Raw genomic sequence first — 22,931 nt, 5'->3', positions numbered from 1 at the left:
ACGCGTCACTAATGTGCCCTTATCACAGACGCAAGAATAGTGACGCGTGTTTTACGCGTCACTGATGACCCTCTACACGCGTCACTGATAAGGTTTTCTAGCATAGTGTACCCGTAGCACAGAGGGCGGACGCTCGTGCACGCGTAGGGTGGAGCCGAAGACAGAGCTACTTCTGGGGACTCGAATGTTAAGACAGAACAGGTCGGCGTAGCTATATTAAAAAAATATGTATCTTTTTGCATATATGTCATGAAAAACTCAGTGATTCATGAGTGGAAGTAACGAAGAAATCTGCAAATACTTTATTGAAACTGGTGAGAAAGAAAAAGAGTACATATCTTTTAATTCAAAACTAGGCATAAAATCTCCGTAGTTGGTCGATGTGCCACGAGTTGGGCTCCCGTCGGCCATCTAAGTCGCACAACTTGTAGGAGGTTGGTCTCGTGACTTCCATGACCAAGAATGGCCCTTCCCAATGTGACGCCAATTTGTGTATGCCTTCAGTCTTTTGTTTCCTGCGCAACACGAGGTCTCCGACCACAAAATGTCTGTTGTTCACATTGTGGTTATAGTAACGACGCAGTCCTTCGACGTACTTGGCAGTACGGATATAGGAATCGAGCTTCTTTTCTTCTGCGCAGTTCATCTCAAGCTCCTGTGCTTCATTGGCGTTGTTTTCATCATAGTTCTCCACCCGAGGGGACCGAAAAGCGATGTCGGCCTGTAGGACGGCTTCGGAGCCGAATACCATGAAGTAAGGAGAGACGCATGTATTACGACTAGGTTGGGTCCTTAGTCCCCAAACCATAGCCGGTAGCTCTTGCAGCCATCGCCCTGGGCTCTTGTCATTTTCTCTATATAATCTCTTCTTCAATGCGTCAAGTATCATTCCATTTACCCGTTCGACCTGCCCGTTAGCCCTGGAATGATCCACCGACACGTATTTAACAGCAATGCCTCTGTCATCACAGAAGTCCCAAAAAGCACTGTCGGTGAACGTAGACCCCAGGTAGGTTATGATACTGTTCGGGAGGCCAAAGCGGAGTATAACATCGTCGAGCTGCTCGACTGCTTTTTTCGTCGTTGCCTTGACTAGGGGCTTATATTCTATCCACTTGGAAAACTTGTCAATGATGACATAGACCCAGCGGACCCTCCGGGGGCCGGCTTGAATGGTTCTATCATATCCAGTCCCCAGCATGCGAAGGGCCAAGAGGCCGGTATGGTTTGCAGCTCATGCGTAGGGACGTGGATCTGCTTGGCGAAGAATTGACAACCCTCACAGTGACGGACTAATTTTTCAGCATCGGCAACGGTAGAGGGCCAATAAAAACCAGCTCGGAAGGCTTTGTTGACCAGCGTTCTGGACGCTGCGTGATTGCCGCATATGCCACCGTGAATGTCTTGCAAAATCTTCAGCCCGACCTCCTAGGAGACGCACTTTTGTAGGAGTTCTTCTCTAGCATTCTTGCGCATGGCTTCCCATTGACAAGGACATAGTTCTTACTGCGCCTAATAAGGCGCTCCAACTCGATCTTATCATGGGGGATGTCTGCATTTGTTAGGTACTTGATGAACGGTTCCCTCCAGTCGGTGGTCAGGGTTGAAATCATAGCGACCGACTGGTCTGCAGGCATATGAGCAGCCTCAAGCTGTGGCTCATCCTCCTGGAAAGAGGGCTTCAGGAGGTCTTCAACGAAAACTCCATGTGGAATCTCAACTCGGGTTGATCCTAACTTTGATAGCTCATCGGCCGCCTTGTTATCAGCCCGGAGCACATGGTGAAATTCCAAACCATAGAATTTGTTTTCCAGTTTGTGGATCTAAGCAACGTATGCTTCCATCTTTTCATTGTTGCAGTCCCACTCCTTGTTAACCTGCTGAATTACGAGCGCAGAATCGCCGTACACCATGAGTCGCTTAATGCCAAGCTCTATAGCGATGCACAGGCCGTGGATGACAGCTTCATATTCAGCGGCATTGTTGGAGGCTTTGAAGTGTATCCGTAGGACGTAGTTGAGCTTATCCTTTGACGGGGAGATGAAGTGGACGCCAGCACCCGCTCCGTCGATGTTGAGGGATCCATCAAAGAACATCGTCCAGACCTCAGGACTGGTCGGAGGGGGAGGCATGTTCAATTCAGTCCATTCTACCATGAAATCAACTAGCGCCTGGGATTTGATTGTAGAGCGACTTCGAAAATTCATGGTGTAAGGGCATAGCTCCATTGCCCACTTGACGATGCGCCCATTGGCGTCTTTATTCCGAATTATATCGCCGAGGGGAAACTCAGTAACCACCTCAATCGGATATGCCTCGAAGTAATGGTGTAGCTTGCGTGACGTGATTAGGATGGCGTAGAGCAACTTCTGAAGGTGAGGGTACCGAGCTTTTGAGTCATTGAGGACCTCACTGACGTAATATATCGGTCGTTGGACCGGGTACACATGCCCGACCTCAGGTCGTTCGACGACGATTGCTGAACTGACGACCCTGCTGGTAGCTGCAATGTATAAGAGCAGCGTATCGCCCTCAGCGGGGGATGTTAGTACTGGCGGTGTGGTGAGGAACTACTTAAGCTCAGCAAAAGCAGTATTAGCTTCTTCCGACCACTTGAATTTTGTGGAGGCCTTCAGGAGTTTGAAGAATGGCAGGCCCTTGTCACTGAGGCGTGAGATATAGCAACTTATGGCAGCCATGCAACCCGTGAGCTTTTGGATGTCCTTCACATTTTTGGGAGGCTTCATCTTCATAATGGCTTCTACCTTTTTTGGGTTGGGTCGTATGCCGTCTTGGCTGACCACGTGACCAAGCAGTATACCAGATCGAACACCGAATATACATTTTTTGGGATTTAGCTTCCACTGGAACTTGTTGAGGGTGGCGAAAGTCTTGTCTAGGTCTCCGACCAAGTCGGACCCTGCTTTGGTTTTGACGACGACATCATCGACGTAGGCCGCCACAAGATCATTCTTGATTTCTTTTTCGAGGCACTTCTAGATAGCTCTTTGGTATGTTGCACCGGCATTTTTGAGCCCGAACGATATGGTCGTGTAGCAGTACACACTGAAAGGCGTTATGAACGAAGTTTTTATCTGGTCTTCTTCGTCAAGGGATATTTGATGATAGCCGGAGTAACAGTCGAGGAAAGACAATAGCTCGCAGCCGGTCGTAGAGTCGACAACCTCGTCAATGCGAGGGAGACCGAAGGGGTCTTTAGGGCAGTGTTTGTTGAGATCGGTGTAATCAACGCACATTCTCCATTCTTTATTTTTCTTTCAAACAAGGACCGGATTGGCAACCCAATCCGGGTGATACACCTCTTTAATAAATCCAGCCGCTAAAAGCCAAGACACTTCTACCCTAATGGCCTCCTTCTTCTCGTGCGAAAAATGGCGCAGCCGCTGCTTGATAGGCTTGGCGGTATTCGACACGTTCAAGGAGTGCTCGATCAACGTCCGAGGAACACCGGGCATATCGGCAGGTTTCCATGCAAACACGCTCATGTTCTTCCTCAGGAAGCTGACAAGCACGTCTTCCTATTTGGGATCCAAGTCGGTCCCGATGAGGGCCGTCTTGGATTTGTCTCCTTGGACGATCTCCACCTCCTTGTACTCCTTAGCCTTGGTCGCCTGCCGCTTAGCCGCGTTTGCCGGGATCTCCAGCTCTTCTTGTGGTATCTTCTTGGTGTCGACGAGTGTTTCTTCCATGCGCTTGGCGAGGTCGAGAGCTTCCATAGCAGCGAAACTTTCTGTCTCGTAGGCGTAAGCGACGTTCACGTTTCCACGAAGGGAAAGCACGCCCTGCACGGTTGGCATCTTGAGAACGAGGTAGACATAGTGCGGCACCGCCATAAACTTAGCCAGAGCTGGTCGGCCAAGGATGGCGTGGTGAGCTGCTTCGAAGTCAGCGACGATGAAGTTGATGAATTCGATGCGGTGGTGCTTCACGGAGCCGAACTGAACGGGGAGCGTAATCTGCCCTAGAGGCTGCGAGACATGTCTTGGCAGTACCCCCCAGAACGGCGCGTCATATGGCTCGAGGTCTTTTTGAGTAAGACCGAGCTCGAGTAGCATGTTGTGGAAGAGGATGTCAAGAGCGCTGCCGTCGTCGATGAGCACCTTTTGGAAGCGGATGTTGTCGATAACCGGATCTAGGACCAGCGGGAAACGACCTGGTTGCGGTAGCTTGGCCCATATGTCGGCTCTGCTGAAGGTGATCTCCTGGTGGGACCAGTCTGGGACCCAGACGTCGGCGACTTTTTCATCGCTCTTGGCGACTGTCATGATCACCCGAGCTGTTAGCTTCCTCTCCCGACCTGTTTCCAGGACGATCTTGCCTTCGAAGATGGTGGAGATGATTCTATCTAGAACTTTGAAGTGACGTGGGTTCCTGTCTGTATCCTCGTCATCCTTCTCTTCGTCGTGGTTCATGAGTCCCTTTCCGTCGCGTAGAGGCGGATTCTCCTCGGTGGTGACTTCTTCCTGACGCTGCCGCTTGTAGATGGCTCTGAAGCCATTGCATTGGGCCATTGTGTGGCCGGTGCCTGGATGAGCAGGGCAGGGCTGCGACAAGATCTTATTGTAGGTGGCGTCGTAGTTCCGCTTGGTGCCAGCTTTGACAGCATTGACGGAGTTGTTGTCGCACCGATCTCTGCCGCGTCTCCTGTCGTTGTGGTGGTCATGGCAGGAGCCGCGATCGTCATCACACCGACCTCTGTTGGAGTCACGGCGGTCGCGGTTGTCGTCGCGGCGGTCGTGATCGTCATCGCGGCGAGGTCGGTCGGTGTCACGGCGAATGCCATGATCGTCGCGGCGCCGATCGTCACGTCGATAGTCGCGCGCTGCACGACCGGTTTCTGACATAATCTGGTTGTCTGCATCCTCTGCGTCCGCCTAGTTTTTCGCGGTCGTCATGAGCTCATGGACGGATTCCGGCCTGTGGCGCAGGAGTTCTTTCCAGAAATCGTCGTGCCAGACAAGGCCTCTATTGAACGCCGAGATCGACTCCTGCTCTGAGATGTCTGGAATAGTCAGACGGGTGTCTGAAAAACGCCGAATGTATCCTTGCAAAGGTTTCTCCGAGTGATCTCTGATCCTCTCGAGGTCGTACTTGGTGCCTGGCTATTGACAGGTGGCCATGAAATTCTTGATGAACGATTCCTTGAGCTGAGTCCAGGAATCAATTGACTTCTCCTTCAAGCCGAGCAACCATTGATTTGCCACGTGGTTGATGACCACTGGCAGATAATTGGCCATGACGTCTTCTTCGCTTCCACCAACAGCTCGGACGGCGATCTCGTAGAGCATGATCCACTGGCGGGGATCTTGTTTGCCATTGTAGGTCGGGAGCTCGGAGACGTTGAAACTCCTGGGCCACCTGATGTTGCGGAGTCTATTGGTGAAAGGAAGGAGCCCGGATTGAGCAGCTGCCCTCGACCGGTACGGATCTCCATGGTCGCACTCATATTCTTCCCTATGGCGTAACTCATGGGCATGTCGTCCTTCCTTACTCTCGTCGATGCGATCGCGGAGGCTGATCCGCTGATTGAGATGATCGCGGAGGTCGGAGTTGCGCGCGGGGCCGTTGACGCTTGGCGCCGGGCCTCCTCCGGGACGTCCGCCGTGTCCTCCTCCTCGATTGCGATTGCCACCGTCAACACGGTTGTCGCGGTGGCCGTCATTGTCGCGGCGTCCGTCCGGATTAGGGTTGCCATCCGGGCGGGGCCCTTCACGATTCTCGCTGTGACCCCGGTTGCGTTGAGAGCGTTGGCTCAAGCTAGATCCAGCGAGAGTGGTTCCACGGCTTGATGGCGGGAGATTGCCGAGCTTCTCGTTGACTTGAACAGTGGCGGCCTTCAGACGGGCAGCCATAGCCTCCACCGCCGGGGATTGAGGCAAATTGGCCAGATCTTGCATGACGGTAGCTAGGTTGGCCTCTGGAGTCTTGTGGACTTGGTGGCCGTCGCACATGTCGAATGCGTTGGAGAGGTCGCGGACTATAGGCCGCAGGTTAGGGTTTGGATTCGGCGGAGCGTTCCTTCGCTCAGCTCGGTTGGTGTTCCTCGCCAGCCTGGCGTCTCTTTCTTGCTCGGTTTTGCCGTCGATTGTACGTTCGTCAGCGCTGATGTTGAAGACTATGCCCCCGAAGCCGGGCGGGAACTCCGGGATGGAGTCGTACGAGTCTTGTTGCTGGTCGGTGTCGTGCGAGTACTCGTCGTAAGTCTCCGTCCAGGTGTGAGTGGACCCTGCGCTTTGTTCCTGGATGGGAGAGAGCCGAGCCCCGCCGACCTCCGAGATCTCCACCATGTTGACGATGGGCGGCGGTAGCACTACCTCCGTCAGGTCGACGGGATGTAGATCTGATACATGCTCGCGCTTAGCGGGATCCATGAATAGATGTGGAAGATGATCCCTGTAAATAGACGCAGCGTTCCTCAGCCCGTAAGGAAGAGCTGAAGCAGATTGCTCCCTTGGCGTGTCGTAGTCCTCCAGCCTCAGGTCGGTAGCCGGAACAGGTCGGCGACGGATCGTGCGTCCTGCAGGAGTCGAAGTGATCACTAGATCGGTCCCCGCGGCCGGTGCGGGCTGGCCGCATGATCCAGTGGTCGTCGAGATCTGGCTGCGTGATCCAGTGGCTAGCCAGAGATCGGGTGAGGTCTTGAATCTCCTCAGCGGGTCGATCTCTGATTGCCTCTGTCAGGGTGAGTGCCTCCGTTAAGCCTTCGGTGACCCGATCGATGGACTCGATCAGATCGGAGTTGTCCAGCCGCCTCCCTTGGTAGCGAGGAAGCTGGCGTCGGTTTGCCGGGACAGATGATCGAAGGATCAGATCTGCCGGTGCTGGTGCAGATTCGGTCGGCGCAGGAGAGTCCTGCACCGCTTCCCTGATGCTTGCGTCGCTGGGGCCGCCGGTGGTCTAGGTGAACGCTCCGACGGTAAGGGTGACGCCCTCAGGCGTGGTCGCGGAAGCAGAAATGATGACCATCTGGCTCGCCATGGAGTCGTAGTGCACACCGACGGTAAGGGTGACGCCCTCAGGCGCGGTCGCGGAAGCAGAAACGATGACCATCTAGCTCGCCATGGAGTCGTAGTGCACACCCCCTACCTAGCGCGCCACTGTCGACGAAATATGGTCGGCAGTCTACCAAGGGGTACCCAAGGTACTAGATTGTTCGGTGGAGGTGCGCTAGACGACGAACCAGACATGACGCAAGACAGAACACTAGAGTTTATCTAGGTTCGGGCCGCGAGGTGCGTAATACCCTACGTCATGCGTCTGTTTGTATTGTATTAATATGAGATCCGATGTTTCGAGGGGTGTCCTTGCCCGCCTTATATAGTCGGGGGGGCAAGGTTACAGATCGGGAAATCTAATCCTAGTCGGTTACAACTGCCATATCGGTATGAGATACAATATGTTTCCTAACCGACTAGGATCTTGCTTGATCACCAAGTCTCTCTTGATAGCTTGCGTAGTACGCCGACCTCTAGTGGGCCTGAGCGGGCTTGATCTTCCAGGTTGGCCGATGCCTCCGGTATGGCCCATCTATAGCCGTAAGGGTACAGGGGGTCTATTCCCCCACAACCATTGAACCCTATATTGGATACTAATTATGCTTATTCAATGTGTCGTTGTATTTCATTCAATGATGACTTAATCAATTAATCTTGCTCCGCTAATGCTAGATCAACACACCCAATTAAGAAGAGCCTTTTTATACTGTTTTCGCGAGAGAAATACTTGATGAGTTTGAGGATCCTTGTTCTTCACTTGCAACTGATTAAGGGTTGAGAATACTTTCCCGAACAATCAAAGACTGAAGATTCAAGAAAATAGAGATGATCAATAACTGATGATTAACATGAGCCTGCCTAACTGAAGGTTGAGCACTTGGAGCGGTATCGGCATAAGATTTCCCCTTTTTCTTCTAAACTTCAACCCAATCAAGGCTAAGATTCAATGGTGATAAAAGCCCGAGCTCTAGCTGAACAACTAACGTTATAGAGGTGAAAGTAAGCTCTAAAAGTTCCGCAAGAATTACCTCTCAAATTTATAAATAAACAGTCCAACATTTTTACACTGTACTGCAAATTTTAAAATTCTATCTTCAGTCTCAACATAAAGTAGTTGTAACATGCAACTTATAATTGAGTCAGATTACTCATTCTTTCACTGTTAGGAACTTCTGGGTGCCGCTAGATATATAGGTACTTGTCAGCAGCAAGTCCGTCAAAATGATAATGGAAGTGCAACCAAACAAGCCGTGTAATATGGACTTTAAGTACGTAGTAGTTTGATTGATGGCTTCCATGGACAACATGAGTTATACTCAAGGATGTGTGTAAATTAGTATATAGTGTGACAGATGTTCATTGTGACATTCTAGAACTGAACCTACATGAATGAATCAATGTTGTGATGATGTCTTGACATGGATACCATTTTTTCGGTACAATGTATATTATTACATGCAAATTAGTTTTCCTTTTTATCCAATTTGAATCATCCTGATAAATTGCCATGGTAAAGCAGTCTATCCCTTCAACCGGCTAAAACTGGTAATGTACAGTAAGACTATCTGTTGGCAAAAAGGTGCCAGTTGGTAAAAGTTTATATCGATACCACTTACATCAACAATGTGAGTAGTCAGGATAGGTTTATACAATTATACTGACCGGTAGTGTGGCAGGATAGGTTTATACAAAGTCGCAGATACTGGGTTATGGTATAGTGACCATTAACCAGCAGTCACAAAATTCATTTTGCTATACTCATAGTAAATACTCTTGAAGTCTATCCTACAATGCACATGGTTATTCATCGCATGCAGTTTTAACCATTTAACGCACTCAGTTCCAAAGAATCTAACGCTTTTTTTTTTACCGAAGTCAGCAAGAAAAACCCAGCCTTTTTTATTTTTTAATAATACAGACCTGTTTAAATTCGCTCCCACGGGGAGTCGAACCCAGGTGCTACTCAGGTGCTCTAACCACTAGGCTAGAGGCCTTTTCGCCAAACTAACGCTTTTGCAAAGTGCAACTGGGCATCTTCTGCAGTCCGACAACTTGGAGATATAGCAAGGGACCGAGGAGACACAGTTGAAAATACCAGATTGGCTACTCAAATTTCCATGAAGATAATGGCGGGGTCTCAGAGTCCTTCCAAGTGTTGGCCATTTGAGCATACCGGTCACCCAAGACTTCACCTGCCGCAGCATAAGACTCAAGTTCAGCCATTTCATCTGGTGTAAGCTTCACAGACAGTGCCTCCACATTCTGGTTAAAGTTCTCAATTTTTGTTGTGCCAGGTATGGGGCAAACATCGCTTCCTTGGTGGTGAACCCAAGCCAATGCAAGTTGTGATGGTGTGCATCCTTTTCGTGCTGCCATTGCGTTCACACACTCAAATATCTGAGCATTCTTGACAAGATTCTCTGGTTGAAATCTAGGCATATGCTGCAGAAGTATGAAATCATCATTAGAAAGGCGCAATACACCATATTTCCAATTTTTTTCTATGAGCATGTACTGACTACTAAGACCATTCCATATATCAAATAAACTAGACCAACCAAGGAGAAACTAGGTGGCATTTTGTTAAGAAGAAAATAGGCACCCAAATTTGCCTCACAAGGGCTTGTACCTGGGTATCCACACCCTTGACCAACTGATCTAGTTCAGCTTCCTATTCAAATAGATTAGCAGAATCTAAAATTGTACGTAAGATCAAGGAAATACACACATCAAGGATAACCTAACCATGTATTATGTGTCTTATGAAGAAGTTGAACCAAAGGATTATAATAAATTATCATCCTACCAAAGCAAATCAGTGTTCAGTAGGTGATAGTTTGAGCTCACCTTGCGGGAGTCCTGCTCAGATAGTGACTCAACTAGTTCTGCTCCACTAGAGAAGAAACCTCTGCCTAGTGGACTGTAAGCCACAATTCCAATTCCAAGTTCTCTGAAATTGTCACAGAATGGTGATAAATCAGAGAATAAAGCTTCCTACTTATTGACTGCAAAACTGTTTTGACTGTTCATGAAAGTACCTGCAAGTGGGAATTATATCTTCTTCTACATCTCTAGACCATAATGACCATTCAAGCTGTACTGCGGTGATAGGATGGATTGCATGAGCTCTTCGGATTGTTGATGCAGATGCTTCGGATAACCCAATGTACTTTATCTTTCCTTCTTCCACTAGCTTCTTGAGTTCACCAATCTGGCAGCAGGAAAAGAAGACAATCTCAATTGCCCAAAAGGAAATGGTTCATCCCTTACAATGGTGAAGAATGAATTGGAAGAGAAAGTAACAGCACAAACAGGACTTCATATATGAAATGACAACAGCAGCAGCAGCAACACAGGCTAATAGTAGTGTTAGCCCCAAGCACCCAAACAGAGTAGGCCATGTAGATAGGAAAGTACTCTGATATGAAGCTACCGATTTCCCCAACGGAAGCCACATTGGTGCCACAGCAAAAAAACATCATGGTGTTTTTGCTCTTGCCCCAGCAGTCCAGCACACCTGGTGAGCGCTTCAATCTTTTGTGAGATAGAGCAGATAGAGCACTAAGCACCTCTACAGGCTTCTCTAACGCCCTGCAAGACTGCTGATAACCTGGTGAGTGCTTCAACCTTTCATTCTATTGAGCTCTCGGCACCTCTGCAGGCTGCTCTGACGCCCTGCGAGACTATACTGATCAGTGTGATCTGAACCCTGGCTGCCTGCATATGTGGGGCTTGAGACCACCAGCCATCCTCTTGTGTTGGGCTGCTCTAACATGAATGATCTAGGAAGGGCAGTAAATTAGTGCTTCCTGGGGCACAGAATTCCAGATAAAACTTCGGATATGATTGATCCAATTGTTGCCTTGCCTCGCTGGTGTGGTATATGGCTATAAGCAATGGTACCTAAGAAACCTCCTAGAAGTTAGTACTCCACTAGTTCGTGGGGTTTGAGCTCTGCTAATGGTGTGGAGGTCCTGCCAGATGCGCCCTTCTCACACGTTAAAAAAAAAAAAAATAGATTCCTTTTGTTTCTGGGTTAAATTCCAGGTGGTCGTTGTTGAGATTATAGGAGAGAAAACCTTTCATCGTATATGCCACCAACCACCATCAGTCCCATACTTTCACTGCCGTGCAAGAACATTCCCCTCATATATTTCCAGTTCCAGCCTCCATTTGTAGGTTGACATGAAGCCTCCATAGCTACCAAACAAAGAAATCAAAGTGCACAAAAGACTACTCACAGTGACCTCGATAGGCACCCTCTTGTCCACGCGGTGCTGGTAATAGAGGTCGATGCAGTCAACGCCGAGCCGCTTGAGACTGCCCTCGCACGCTGCGCGCACGTAAGCTGGGTCGCCGCGGATCTCCCATTTCCCGTCGGCGAAGGCGATGCTGAACTTGGTGGCCAGCTCGACCTTCTCCCGCACCCCGTCTTGAAGCGCCTGCTCAGAATGAATTCAGAAACATTACATCGAACATCTTCGGTGCAAACTGGAAACAGGCCAGAGAAGTCCAGAAACCTAAAGGTCCGAGAGACCGACCTTGCCCAGGAGGATCTCGTTGGTGTGCGGGCCGTAGATGTCGGAGGTGTCGAGGAAGGTGACCCCGGCGGCGACGGCGTGGTGGATAAGCTTGATCATGTCAGGCTCGGGTTTTGGCGGGCCGTAGAAGGCGGACATGCCCATGCAGCCGAGGCCCTGCGCGGAGACCTCCAGCCCCTGCGTGCCCAGCTTGATGCGGGGCACAGACACGGGAGCGGCAGCAGCCATGGCAGCTGCAGGAAGTCGATCGGGTGGGGGCACTGCTTGATGCTGGTGAGTGCTGGCCTGGTGTGTGTGTGGAGGTCTGCAGTGCAGGTGTGGCGTGTGGGCTTCGAGCTTATAGAGTGAGACAGAGGGACGCCGCCGCCTGTCCGTTGTGCCAGCTGGCAGAGGACTAGATTTGCTAACGTCACTGCTTATGTGAGCTTGTAGTAAGAGGTGACGTCTTTATATAGTATTTGTAAAGTACACTGGCAAATGGGCCAGCCTGGTATAATTACAAAACCGAGAAAGATTAGGCCTGGTGTCGTCCAGGTTTTACGCGTACGATTGTCATCGTTGGATGGAAACATTTTTTTTTTTTTGAATATGGGCTTCTCCATTACTCATCGGCTAACAGAATCGTTAGCAACAAACCTTCCTCAGCAATCAATGGGGTTCGATTTTTGTCCTTGGTATAAAAAAATCAGATATACTCCGTATATTTGAAATTACTAGCAAACATGTGTGTTGCCGCAAGTTAAAATGAGACATTTAATTTTTTGTACTTCGTACCAATGATAATGACCTAGCTATTTTTATTTTTACAGAATTTAATTAGGCATGCAAGGCACCTAATCTAATTTTTTTCTACAATTGAGCGTATGTCTTTGGTGGTGCCTTGTCAATGTATAGCAAAGATCTTTTTTTTTAAGAGCATCTCCAGAAGTTTTATAAAACAACTCGCTATCTTGATTTTTAGCAAAAAGGAAAAAAAGTCCCCTTGGTAAAGAGCTTCTTAAAAAGACTTTGTTAGATAGAAATTCAAGTTCCCAATACAAAATCGTTTAGAAAGTAGTATAGGAAACTGTTGGACAGGAAAATGAATTGAGGTTGTATTTTATTGACTCACTACACTTATTGATTTAGAAGGTAATTATATGCCTGTGGCGACAAGTTCAAGGTGTCCGTGGCAGCTGCAAGATCGTTCGATGCGGCCATTCGCGCGACGCCGCCAAAGCTTTTTGCGGCAACCCCGAATGCTTCATGCTTGTGTTTGGTTGCCGCCTGGAGCCCGCAAGCACAAACTTATTAGATTGCCGCCTCCATGCTTTGTGTGCCTGAGATTCTGCTCACTCTGCTTGCAGAAACCCGCAACGCATGTTTGTAACCACCGTCAAGTAAGAGCATAATAAACATAGGTTAATATTTAAAATAGATCATCACCTTAATAAAAATACATATATTACATTACGTTGAGATAAAGAGTGAATAACTATTTTAAATAGATCCATGCATGAGCACGTGTGAAATACAGTATATCTCTTTTTTTTTTAAAAGATCCGGGTAATCCGGCTTTGGTTAATAATAAGAAGTGAAGCAAAGTCAACTGAATACAAATAAAGCGCGAGGGGCGCTCCCCAGACGAGCCTAAGCCGCCTGGGGTTGAAAAGAAAACAAAAAGACTACTCGCTACGGGTGTTTACAACAGTTAGAGGAATAAGGGCATTACATCCCGCCCGAGACCACAGGGCTGCAGTATCCTTGATCTCCACAAACAGAGATTGCACTACCTTCCTATCATCTCTGAAAACAACAGCGTTCCTTCGGTTCCAGATGCTCCATAGTGTTAGTATCGCCATGGAGTGCTCCTTCCTTCCGCCGGCGCCCAGCAGTCGATGAAAACACTCCACCAGCTCTGTCTTGTTGTCCCAAGATGCCGGCGACAAGCTTGGGAAGCTGCTCCAGGAAGCTACAAGCTGCCATACCTGCTGGGAGTAGGGGCACTCGAAGAACAGATGGTGTGCCGTTTCCAGGTTCCTTTCGCATAAGGCACAGAAGTAGTTGTTCTTCCATTGGCGAAGCTGGAGTCGCGCCGCTGTCCACAACCTGTTCTGTAGTAACAGCCATAAGAAAAACTTGCACTTGGCCGGAGCCCATGCATCTCAGATTAACGATGGAAAGATCGACTGCACTTGTCCCGCAAACTGAATCTTGTAAGCTGATTTAGTTGAATATTGACCCGAGCTCTCCAGTGTCCAAGAGATGGTGTCTTCTTCGCTGTCCAAGTCCAGATGGATAGCATCAATGGCCCTCCAAAGCTTGAAGAAGTCGCTCAGGAGGACATGATTCAGGTTGTGCGCGGTGTCCCTAACCCAAGCATCATTTTGTAGTGCTTCTCTGACCGATCTGTTCTTTCGCCTGCTATGCGCGTACAGCCGGGGGAATAGGATGGCTGGTGTTGTTCCATCGATCCAGCTCGAGTTACAGAAAGATGCCTTCTTTCCATTGCAGACAGTCACTCTCGTCGCTGCGCTGAACATTGCCTTGTCAACCTCGTCCACCGGCAATTCAGTGCCAACCCATGGACGCGCTGGGTTTGCCCACTGAAACCAAAGCCATCTAAGGCGCAGGGCCCTGCTGAAACACTCTAAATCAATTATGCCCAGCCCACCGTACTCAATCGGCTTAGCCACCAAACGCCACGCCACCTTGCACTTGCCACCAGTAATCTCACTGTCCCCAGCCCAGCGAAATCGGCGTCTCATTTGGTCAATATCCTCGATCAGTTGCTTTGGTGCCTTAAATGAGGTTAGTAGATATACAGGCATCGCACTTAGAACTGACCGGACCAGCTCGCGCCTTCCTGCCTGATTTAACAGATGCCCTTGCCAGGCAGCCAGCCGAGCTCTTGACTTATCAACAACTCGCTGGACATGCACTACTTTCAGTCTGCCCAGCGACAGCGGCAGCCCCAGATACGTAATTGGGAAGCTGGCCCTTCCTCCCCTGAACCCTTCTAGTACCTGATCCAAAGTTACGTCAGCACACCTGATAGGCGCGACTGTGCACTTCTCGATGTTCAGCTTAAGACCGGTCGTTTCTCCAAATTGGTTGAGAATCCCGAAGAGAGCGGTGACTTCCTATCAGAAGCACAAAACGGAGGGAAAACACAAACATCGACAGCGGACGGAGCATATGTTGCAGAAGCTCCGGAGACACGTACTACATATACTACATGAATTGCTCTGGTGCCACACAAACTTGGATCATTATTATAAAGAAATACACTGGAGCCATCATGTTAATTGAGGCAGCCAGCCACACCGATGGAAAGGCTTCCCTTCACTTCACTGAAGGTGAGATTGGAGGACTGTCTGCTAAGGTCCTCTAATAAAACATTCCTGCATAGTAACAGAAAACTAATCTGAAATATACATATTTGCTCGATCTCTTTTTAGTAGCATTTGCTAGACCACTAGCAATGTTGTATGCATGGTGAAAAGGATAAAGAAAATTCGTTGTTTGAAGAGATCTCCTACCAATACCTATAGTAATGTTGTACTTAGTGAAAACTGTATTTTAAACATTCGGCTTTCAGAGCCACGTTAATGTAAAAGGTGGGGTGATAGGACTAGTAGCCCTACCGGAGTTGCTGCGGAGGTTGTAAGGGTGGAAGAGGGGAGGACGTGGCTGGAAGCCCCGTCGTCGGCGCCCTGGCGCCGTGGCTGCTGCTCGCGGGAAGGGAGAGGGAAGAGGTGGCTAGGGCAAAGTAATTCTCCCGGCTCCCTTCAGGAAGCCGGAAACAATAATATGTTTCTGCTTAATTCCTCCCAATTGTCTTACAAAGATATATATATATATATATAGCTATCCCTCTCATCTAACAATAGGAATTATCAATATGGTGCTAAATATGATAAATTGGTCCTTGAGCCCCTAATCCCTGCGCCTACATTAGCCACTAATGGGCCTGCGCCTGGTATAGGAGAGCCCCTAATCCACGAAGACCAGGCAATCACCTAGACAAAGTTGCAGTTTGGATGAGTTGAACACTGATATGAAGCCATTGTCATTGTGTACACACAAACTTCTCAGGGACTCTAGTGGAGGTCTTCTTTGGCTTTGGTTTCGATAATCATTTACAGGCATCACCATGTCTACCAGCCTCCCAATGTACAAGCGGACAAGAGATGGATAAGATCCCAAAGGCACGCTCATAGAAACAAGGCCTTCTACAGGCTTACTGTAACAAGTTAGAGAAGTGAGAGCTGGGCTTTCCGGAAGAGTTGCAATTTTATTGCAATCAATGATGCCCAGCTCTTCCAGCTGGGGAAACACCACCAAGCTATTAGGCTCTCCTGCACTGTTTTCTGCCCATCTCTCCAACTCCGGCAATGTCCCCAACCACATCGTCTTTAACTTTGGAAAAATTGTAAAAGAGGTAGTATACCCTGTAGCTTCCATGTCAATGTTCTTACATAATGTGGACAGGCTGTTCATGCGGCCTAAACACAATTTCTCAAGATAAGGCGACAACCACACTAATGGAAGATCCTCACATCTTGGGCAGTTGGAAATATGTAGTTCTCTTAAACACCCGAACATTTGTGGGTCTCTCATCCATTGTGAGACGGATAGGCCAGGATACCCACGCAGCCCCAATGTTTTGAGCTCAGCATGAGGTACAAGAGATTCGAGTACTTCTTCCTCATTATTACTGATGACCTCATCATGCAATGGATTATAATATACGCTAGGGCCCCAATGCAAATATAGTTCTGTTAGATTCTTTTTCTCATGGAGATTAGCCTTTGACCCATTCTTTAGTTTCCTTAAATTACAAAGTTCCAACCTGTTTCCAAGGTGTCTCAGGTCTTTGAGCTCCTCAATACCAAACCCTTCTCCAGAGTCCACAATAAATTTTGTAAGTGTGCATAGGTTGTGTAGTAGACTAAGTTTTGGAGGCATCTGCTTCAAACTATCACACCCTATTAGATAAATGTGGGTAAGCTTTCTCAGCGTTTGCATGCCTTCCGGTAAAATCTCTAGGTTCCAACAATGATTGAGAATCAATGATTGCAAGTTATACAATATACAAACTGATGTCGGCAATCTGACAATTTTTGACCAAGAAAGATCAAGATATCTTAAATGTGTTGCATTTATGAGCTCTCTATGGATAACAAATCGGTTTTCCCAGCACAATGCTCTTAATGACGTTAGTTTTAACTTCTTAAGCGCTTTGTATTCTGATTTACTAGAATAAGTGTCCTCAAGTTGAGCCAATGAAAAGTCGAAATAAGGTTTTTGAGTTAACAAAGTGCGGAGAGGAGACGAGTTTTCCATGAATCCAGTGATTTCTTCTTTTGGTTTCAACCATGGCAACTGGATGTGACGCGCATTGTTTATCAATGCTTTCTGCTGAATCAACTCTTCTGCAAAAGCACACTCATCTGTCACATCTTTTGCTAAGTCATGCATTAAATCATGCATTTTGCATCTAATTTCCTTGTATGGAATGTACTCATCATGACATGTCTTGACATTCACATCTTGAATAAATGACCTCCACACCAACTCGTTGAAAACAAACTCACCTTTCTGTACCAAATCTGTCATTCCCTTTGCATGAATAAAATTGTTTGCCATCCATAGTTGGATTAACTCATCCTTATTCATCTCAGAGTCCTTAGGGAATACCGTGCAGAAGGCAAAGCATTGCTTCATTTCGGATGACAAGTGCCTGTAGCTCAACTTCAGAATGGACAATACTTCATCTTTGCCAACCTTGCCATCCTCTGCAATGGCCTCCCATTCCTTGATTTGAGTTTTTGAACTCATCAAGCCACCCATTGTCTTCAAAGCACGAGGCAGTCCATTGCACTTGTTAACAATAAGTTTACCAATCGTTATCAACTCTTTTTGCTTTTGCACTCCTTTACTAAATGCTTTCTTTGAGAACAACTCCCATGAATCATCATCACTCAAACATGCTAGTTCATGGGGTGAAAGGGTGCCCATTATAGAAGAAACTTTTTGGCTTCAACTTGTGACAACTATCATGCTTCCCAATCCAGCACTGGAAGAACATAGCAGTGGCTTCAGGTCATCCTCCCACCTCTGTTGTTCTTCGTTCCACACGTCGTCAAGAACCAGTAGGAACCTTTTCCGGCCAATGACTTCCTGCAGCTTTGCTCGCAGCAGTTCGATGGTGTCAGGTAGGTCACATCTTGCATTTGTAGCCAACTCTATGATGGATCTTACAACATCAATGGCGTCAAAGTTGTCTGAGACACAGTGCCACATTTTCAACTCAAAGTGTTTCTGAACTTTTCTGTCATTGTACACCATCTTGGCAAGTGTAGTCTTGCCCAAACCTCCCATTCCAATGATGGGCAGAACCTGTACATTCGGCTGATCTTTCTGGTCCAGTAACAGTTTCAACACGACTTCCTTATCGTTGTCTCTTCCAAAGATATCTGAAGACTCATCGAGTGCCGAATGTGTCTGCCGACAGAGAGGTTGTGGCGCCACTGGCTCGCGCTGCAGTAGATCAAATTTCTTCATATCCTCCACCAGCTTGTGGATCTTGTTCAGTACGTTCTTGAGGTCTCTGCTGGCTTTATGACGGAACACGAGTGGATTCCTGGAGGTGAAGTAGTCATTAGTCAAGTACCTTGCTCGTTGTCGACCGAAGGCTCAGGGCCTCGCGGCGCAGCGCCTCGTACTGGAAGTCATCGAGGACGTCGTCGGCCTGGTACGCGGCGCCCCTGAGCTCCTTCATCCACGCCTTGACGGCGCGGCCGGCCTCGTTGTCGGCCTCGGCCCTCGCCTCGGCGTCGACTAGCAGGGACTGCACGTACAGCAGCTTGAGCTCCAGGTCGCGGCGGTCGTCGTCGACGCCCCACATGCGGGTGACCTTCTGGACGAGCGCGTCGGCGGCCTTGCCGAGCACGCCGCGCACCACGGGGAGGAGGAGCGACTCAGCCATGGGCGGCGCCCTTGCCGGGATGGCAATCAGCCCTGCAAGCTGCGCGCGCGATGTGGAATGCGAGATTGCGAGAGACAGTGGGGTGGGGAGTGCTGGTGGCGCAATCTGGAAGGAAGACGAAGGGGAGTGGGCTTGCGAGGGACGAAGGAATCAGTCCTTTGTCGTCAACGCCAACGAGCGCGTAGCTAGCTAGTGCGCCTTTGAAATAAAATAATACAAAAAATAAAATAAAATCGCTAGAGCGCGTGCCACTTGCAACTTTTGTAGTAGATCATTTAAAAAATTTGCAGCCAAAAGGTATCTCATATCTAATTTTCATATCTGCTCTAAATTTTTTGGGCCACCAAAAATAACTTAAGAATGAAAGTTTATCAACTACTGTACAACATTGCAAATCACATTGAGCAGTAAGATTTTCATATAAAGTTGTTCCTATAATTTCTTCATTTCTTATGTTATTAGTGTAATTGCTGTATTTATCCATATTATATAGAAAAAGAAAAGCGAAGAAAGCCCTGTCGGTGACTGTTTAGGCAGGCCAGCTGCAGGTAAGTTGCAAGGTCGAACAGAGCACGCGAACAATAGAGTAGACTCTGAGAAGTGGCAGTATCATGTGTAAAAGAACGTTAGAAAAAAAAAATGTCTACCTTCTGCTGGGATGGTGCAGTTTTTTCCGTCAATCTTGCGCCATCTGCAACCTATTCTGGTTGGGCTTCAAAATTCTAAATGAAAAGATTCCTGCAATAATTCAATTCTATTTTGAGTAAGCAAGACAACTTTTGTATAAACCATCCACACCATGCTCATATCTCATATACCACAGCAGCACATCTCGATATGTACAATCATCTTTCATCAGAATGCCACATCTACTTCATGATGAAAGATGACTATAAAATAAAGAGAAGCAACTCCATTTACAAGCTTACTATGCATCATCTGCAGCAAACAAAACCAAACCGCTTGCCAGATGACTGAATAAGGACCACTGATGCTAAACAATCAAAAGGTGGGGAAAGAAACAACAACCGCATCATGATACTGAAGCCCTAGAACGACATGTACATAGATTGCTTTCATGCCATAAATTTGGATTGTCTGCACGACAAGCTCAGACCGGGGCGGGGCTGGAGACCTGTTAGTTGAGTTGACCACACCAAGAGGACCTCGATTTACTGAAGGTGTGGTTGCCAGATTATCTACTATGGTCCTCTAACAACGCAAGAATGTCTTCGTCGCTTGTTCCACCGTCGATTGCATACTGTAATGCTGTCCTACCATCTCGATCCATGGCTTGTGAATCAGCCCCTCTGCATACAAACGAAAAAAGAAAAAGAAATGAGACTTCGTGTATGCATTCCTGCCGCTTTGCTGGATCATTTCAGTGTTCTGCCCATAAAGAAAAGCAGAAAGTGCATTTTTGCTAAACAAAACAGAGTTCAGATGATGATTATATATTTATATAGTATTATACTAGTCATTTGAATAAACCTTGTTGACAAATCAAACATGTAGTCCAAGATCAAATTCCTGAGTAATCAGGTTCTTGCATACCTTGAGAGGAGAAGCTTTGCATGCTGATGTCTTCCTTTCAAAATGCAGTGATGAAGGGGTGTCCGACCCCTAGAATCATTCATATTTACACTAGCACCATACTGCAAAAGTAATTCAACCATCCCAACATCTGCAACACGGCATGCAAGATGGAGCAAGGAGAGACCTTCACAACTGTCCTCCATGTCATCTGTGCGTGAACTCGTGCTAGCAGGGGAAAGGGGCTCTTGAGGAGAAATCTTGTCATGTGAATTGCAATCGAAAAATCTAGGACTTCCATCATGCGGTGAAGCCGGTTGCTCTTGCTGAAGTGCTTTTCCAAGAGTAAAAAATGGACTAGAAGGCATCTCTCCATAAACTAAATTAACATTGGCACGTGATCTCACAATGAGACTGTATGCTGCTTTCTTGTCATTTGCAGCTACACTATTCCACATCTGCTGAGCTAGCTGATTCTCATCCATGCTATGGTTCCGTATGAATTCTTTGTCTACATACTGCAATAAAAGATTAAAAAAATTCAGCAACCAAATTGGGATATGTGACGCTAAATATATGTTCAAACTGAAGATCTTCAAATAGGACTATAAATACACGCATTGAACCATGTTTAACGTTATACAGATTCTAGTTCATGCAGTGTTGTTTTCAGATGATTTCATAGGCATGTGATCATGGATGTGCATTGGGTAGTGCCTAAAGTAATTTCTTATGAAACTTCAAGAATCTTGCCAAGAATGTAGCCCCTCCAGTCACCGCTAAGTGTCATTTCGGAATGCATTATGTCCAGACACACATTTTGCCACCAATTTCTACTGTAATATATTTTTAAAACCAAAAGAAACATTATTAATTCATCGTCTATTTAATATAATTATATATTTGAGTAAAATTCACGGTGGCCCTTAAATTTGTCAGGCTGTGCCATCAAGGTCCATCAACTTATAAATTGCATTTTTTGGACCCCTAATCTTGGAGGTGAACCACTTAAAAAGGTTATGTTCCTAAAACTGCAATTTGCAAGTTGGTGGACCTGACAAGGTCAACCGTATATTTCACTCTAAATATATATTTGGACAAAGTTAGAATGGTTTGACTGAACACATTCTTAGATGGAATTTTTTTCTTGATTGGGGGAGTATTCAAGAAAAATACTACCATGAGTACATCATCAGTGTTAGTAGTTGTTAGTAGTTTGCAGGACGAACTATTATTTTTTCTTTTCCTTTTGATCATTACTCCCTCCATTCCAAATTGTATGTCATTTTTGTTTTTCCTAGGTATATAGCTTTTGTTACGTATCTAGCTTTTGTTACGTATCTATATGGATGTGATGTCTAGAAACTATGTATCTAGAAAAGTGGGAACGACTTACAATTTGAAATGGAGGGAGTAGTTTCAACTCAAACGAAGAGTAAATTATCTAGTTCACATATACCATATATGAGTGCAGATTGGTGCCCAGGGGGGCTGCCACCCTCGTTAGCTAAATATTGTGTTGCAATGTTTTAAAAATCATCACAAAAATCATGTATGTAGTACACGTAATGTTAAGTATAGCCATAACAATTCAGTTTGAAATTCATCCTAGATGCCAAGAAACAAAAAAAGACAAGCAATCAACCTGGCATTTTTCATCATGTGCGGAGTGCTGACAGTGACACTTCTTGTTTTTCAGAATCAAAATTGTTGCAGCATCAAAGATGAATTTCAAAGATGAATTGTTGCAGCTACACTTAATTTTAGGTGTACTGCATACATGATTTTTGTGATGATTTTTGAAACATTGTAACATGATATTTTAGCGAACGAGGGCGCCATATGATTTCCAGAATATATAATGTAAAAGGAATCCATACAGTGGGTCCCAATTTATGAGGAAAGGAGGTCAGCATATTGGCCGATAAAACAAAATAAAACCATCCAATCAACTCTCATCTACAGGAGCATGGTGTCTCTATAAAAGTCTATGCAGGATTATAACATTCTTGATCATTTGAGGTCTGGGTTCTATAATCATGGAATAGGGTTCATGTGCGAAACACTACAGAACATCGGGTGAGAATTTTCTTAGCAAGGTATGCGGAGGGTTTCCTTGCTTGATAATCTTTATGCAATGAGATACGCGCGCTAATTGTGTGATCTGGGAGAAACAGAGCCTTCTAAAAAAATACAGGTGGATGTCTAAAGCCCTCTTGTTATATGAAGAATTGGGTCAACAGAAGAAATGTCCAGAGCTGGCAGCACATCGTAATTGGCACTATCCATGTTAGGACTGGAGTTCTCTATTTAGTGAACTGTTAAGGAGTCATATTTGTGCAACCATTCTTCACATGGAGACTCTTTGAGACAATTTGGTTTAACACCCCATTCATTGCTAAAGAACAAAGGAATACAAGCAGTTGTGAATGTAGTGAATACCTTGGCATGAATAAACTTCTCCTTGGCAGAGAATATATCTTTGTGTTTAGGCTTGCTAACAGAAAGGTACTGTGGTGTGTCTGATCCATCAGCACTGCAAAATAAACAATGTTGCAAGTTTGTTACCTGGAGAGCAATAGAGAAGACATTGAATTACTTCATAAAGAGATTCAAAACAGACATAATATATTACCTTGAATTATCATCTGGCATCTGACCCTAAACTCTGAGCGGTCTGACCCTCCGTCGCTGGAAGTGAAGGTGAAGCGGTCTGGGTCTGCTCAGTAACTGGCACGGCCTATGACTCTGGAGGTGTCACTGTAGGAAGTGGAGCCACATCTGCCGCTGTCGCTGTCGCTGAAGCCTCAAGTGTAGGAGTGACTGTCTGAGGTGGCTCGGATGATGCAACATAGGACGGGATCGTCT

General features: G+C 46.7%; 2 protein-coding genes and 1 pseudogene across 3 annotated transcripts; all 3 read right to left on the bottom strand.

Annotated features, from left to right (window-relative positions):
* Positions 1-8,594: 8,594 nt before the first annotated feature.
* LOC136473590 (probable aldo-keto reductase 2) lies at positions 8,595-11,883 on the bottom strand. Of its 2 annotated transcripts, none has more exons than XM_066471246.1 (5): positions 11,558-11,883; positions 11,264-11,458; positions 10,055-10,227; positions 9,864-9,966; positions 8,595-9,458 (listed from the first exon to the last, which is right to left on the bottom strand). In XM_066471246.1, exons 1-5 carry the CDS (start codon positions 11,783-11,785, stop codon positions 9,120-9,122), a joined length of 1,038 nt encoding a protein of 345 aa, XP_066327343.1. In that variant the 5' UTR covers positions 11,786-11,883; the 3' UTR covers positions 8,595-9,119. The 2 variants fall into 2 exon arrangements, with proteins under 2 accessions (XP_066327343.1, XP_066327342.1); XM_066471245.1 differs by having other exon boundaries at positions 8,598-9,458; positions 11,258-11,458; positions 11,558-11,882.
* Positions 11,884-13,227: 1,344 nt separating this feature from the next.
* LOC136473588 (disease resistance protein RGA2-like) lies at positions 13,228-18,548 on the bottom strand (annotated as a pseudogene).
* Positions 18,549-19,725: 1,177 nt separating this feature from the next.
* On the bottom strand, positions 19,726-22,718 carry LOC136476116 (ADP-ribosylation factor GTPase-activating protein AGD3-like). The gene is made up of 4 exons (XM_066473824.1): positions 22,699-22,718; positions 22,506-22,599; positions 20,085-20,581; positions 19,726-19,840 (listed from the first exon to the last, which is right to left on the bottom strand). Exons 1-4 carry the CDS (start codon positions 22,716-22,718, stop codon positions 19,726-19,728), a joined length of 726 nt encoding a protein of 241 aa, XP_066329921.1.
* Between the last annotated feature and the right edge of the window lie 213 nt (positions 22,719-22,931).

The sequence above is a fragment of the Miscanthus floridulus genome, chromosome 8 (assembly GCF_019320115.1).
Source record: "Miscanthus floridulus cultivar M001 chromosome 8, ASM1932011v1, whole genome shotgun sequence".
Taxonomy (NCBI): Eukaryota; Viridiplantae; Streptophyta; class Magnoliopsida; order Poales; family Poaceae; genus Miscanthus; species Miscanthus floridulus.
Note: the sequence above shows the minus strand (reverse complement) of the source record. Positions and strands in the feature narration are given on the sequence as shown.

Coding starts and splice junctions, on each gene's coding strand:
- LOC136473590 (XM_066471245.1), bottom strand. CDS start 11,785: ATGGCTGCTGCCGCTCCCGTGTCTGTGCCCCGCATCAAGCTGGGCACG. Junction 10,228..11,257: donor GGGTGCCTATCGAGGTCACT/GTGAGTAGTCTT, acceptor TCCTGCTGCCAG/ATTGGTGAACTCAAGAAGCT. Junction 9,459..9,863: donor CTGAGCAGGACTCCCGCAAG/GTGAGCTCAAAC, acceptor ATACTTCTGCAG/CATATGCCTAGATTTCAACC.
- LOC136476116 (XM_066473824.1), bottom strand. CDS start 22,718: ATGCCAGATGATAATTCAAG. Junction 22,600..22,698: donor ATGCCAGATGATAATTCAAG/GTAATATATTAT, acceptor TTTATTTTGCAG/TGCTGATGGATCAGACACAC. Junction 20,582..22,505: donor AGAAGTTTATTCATGCCAAG/GTATTCACTACA, acceptor CTTTTATTGCAG/TATGTAGACAAAGAATTCAT.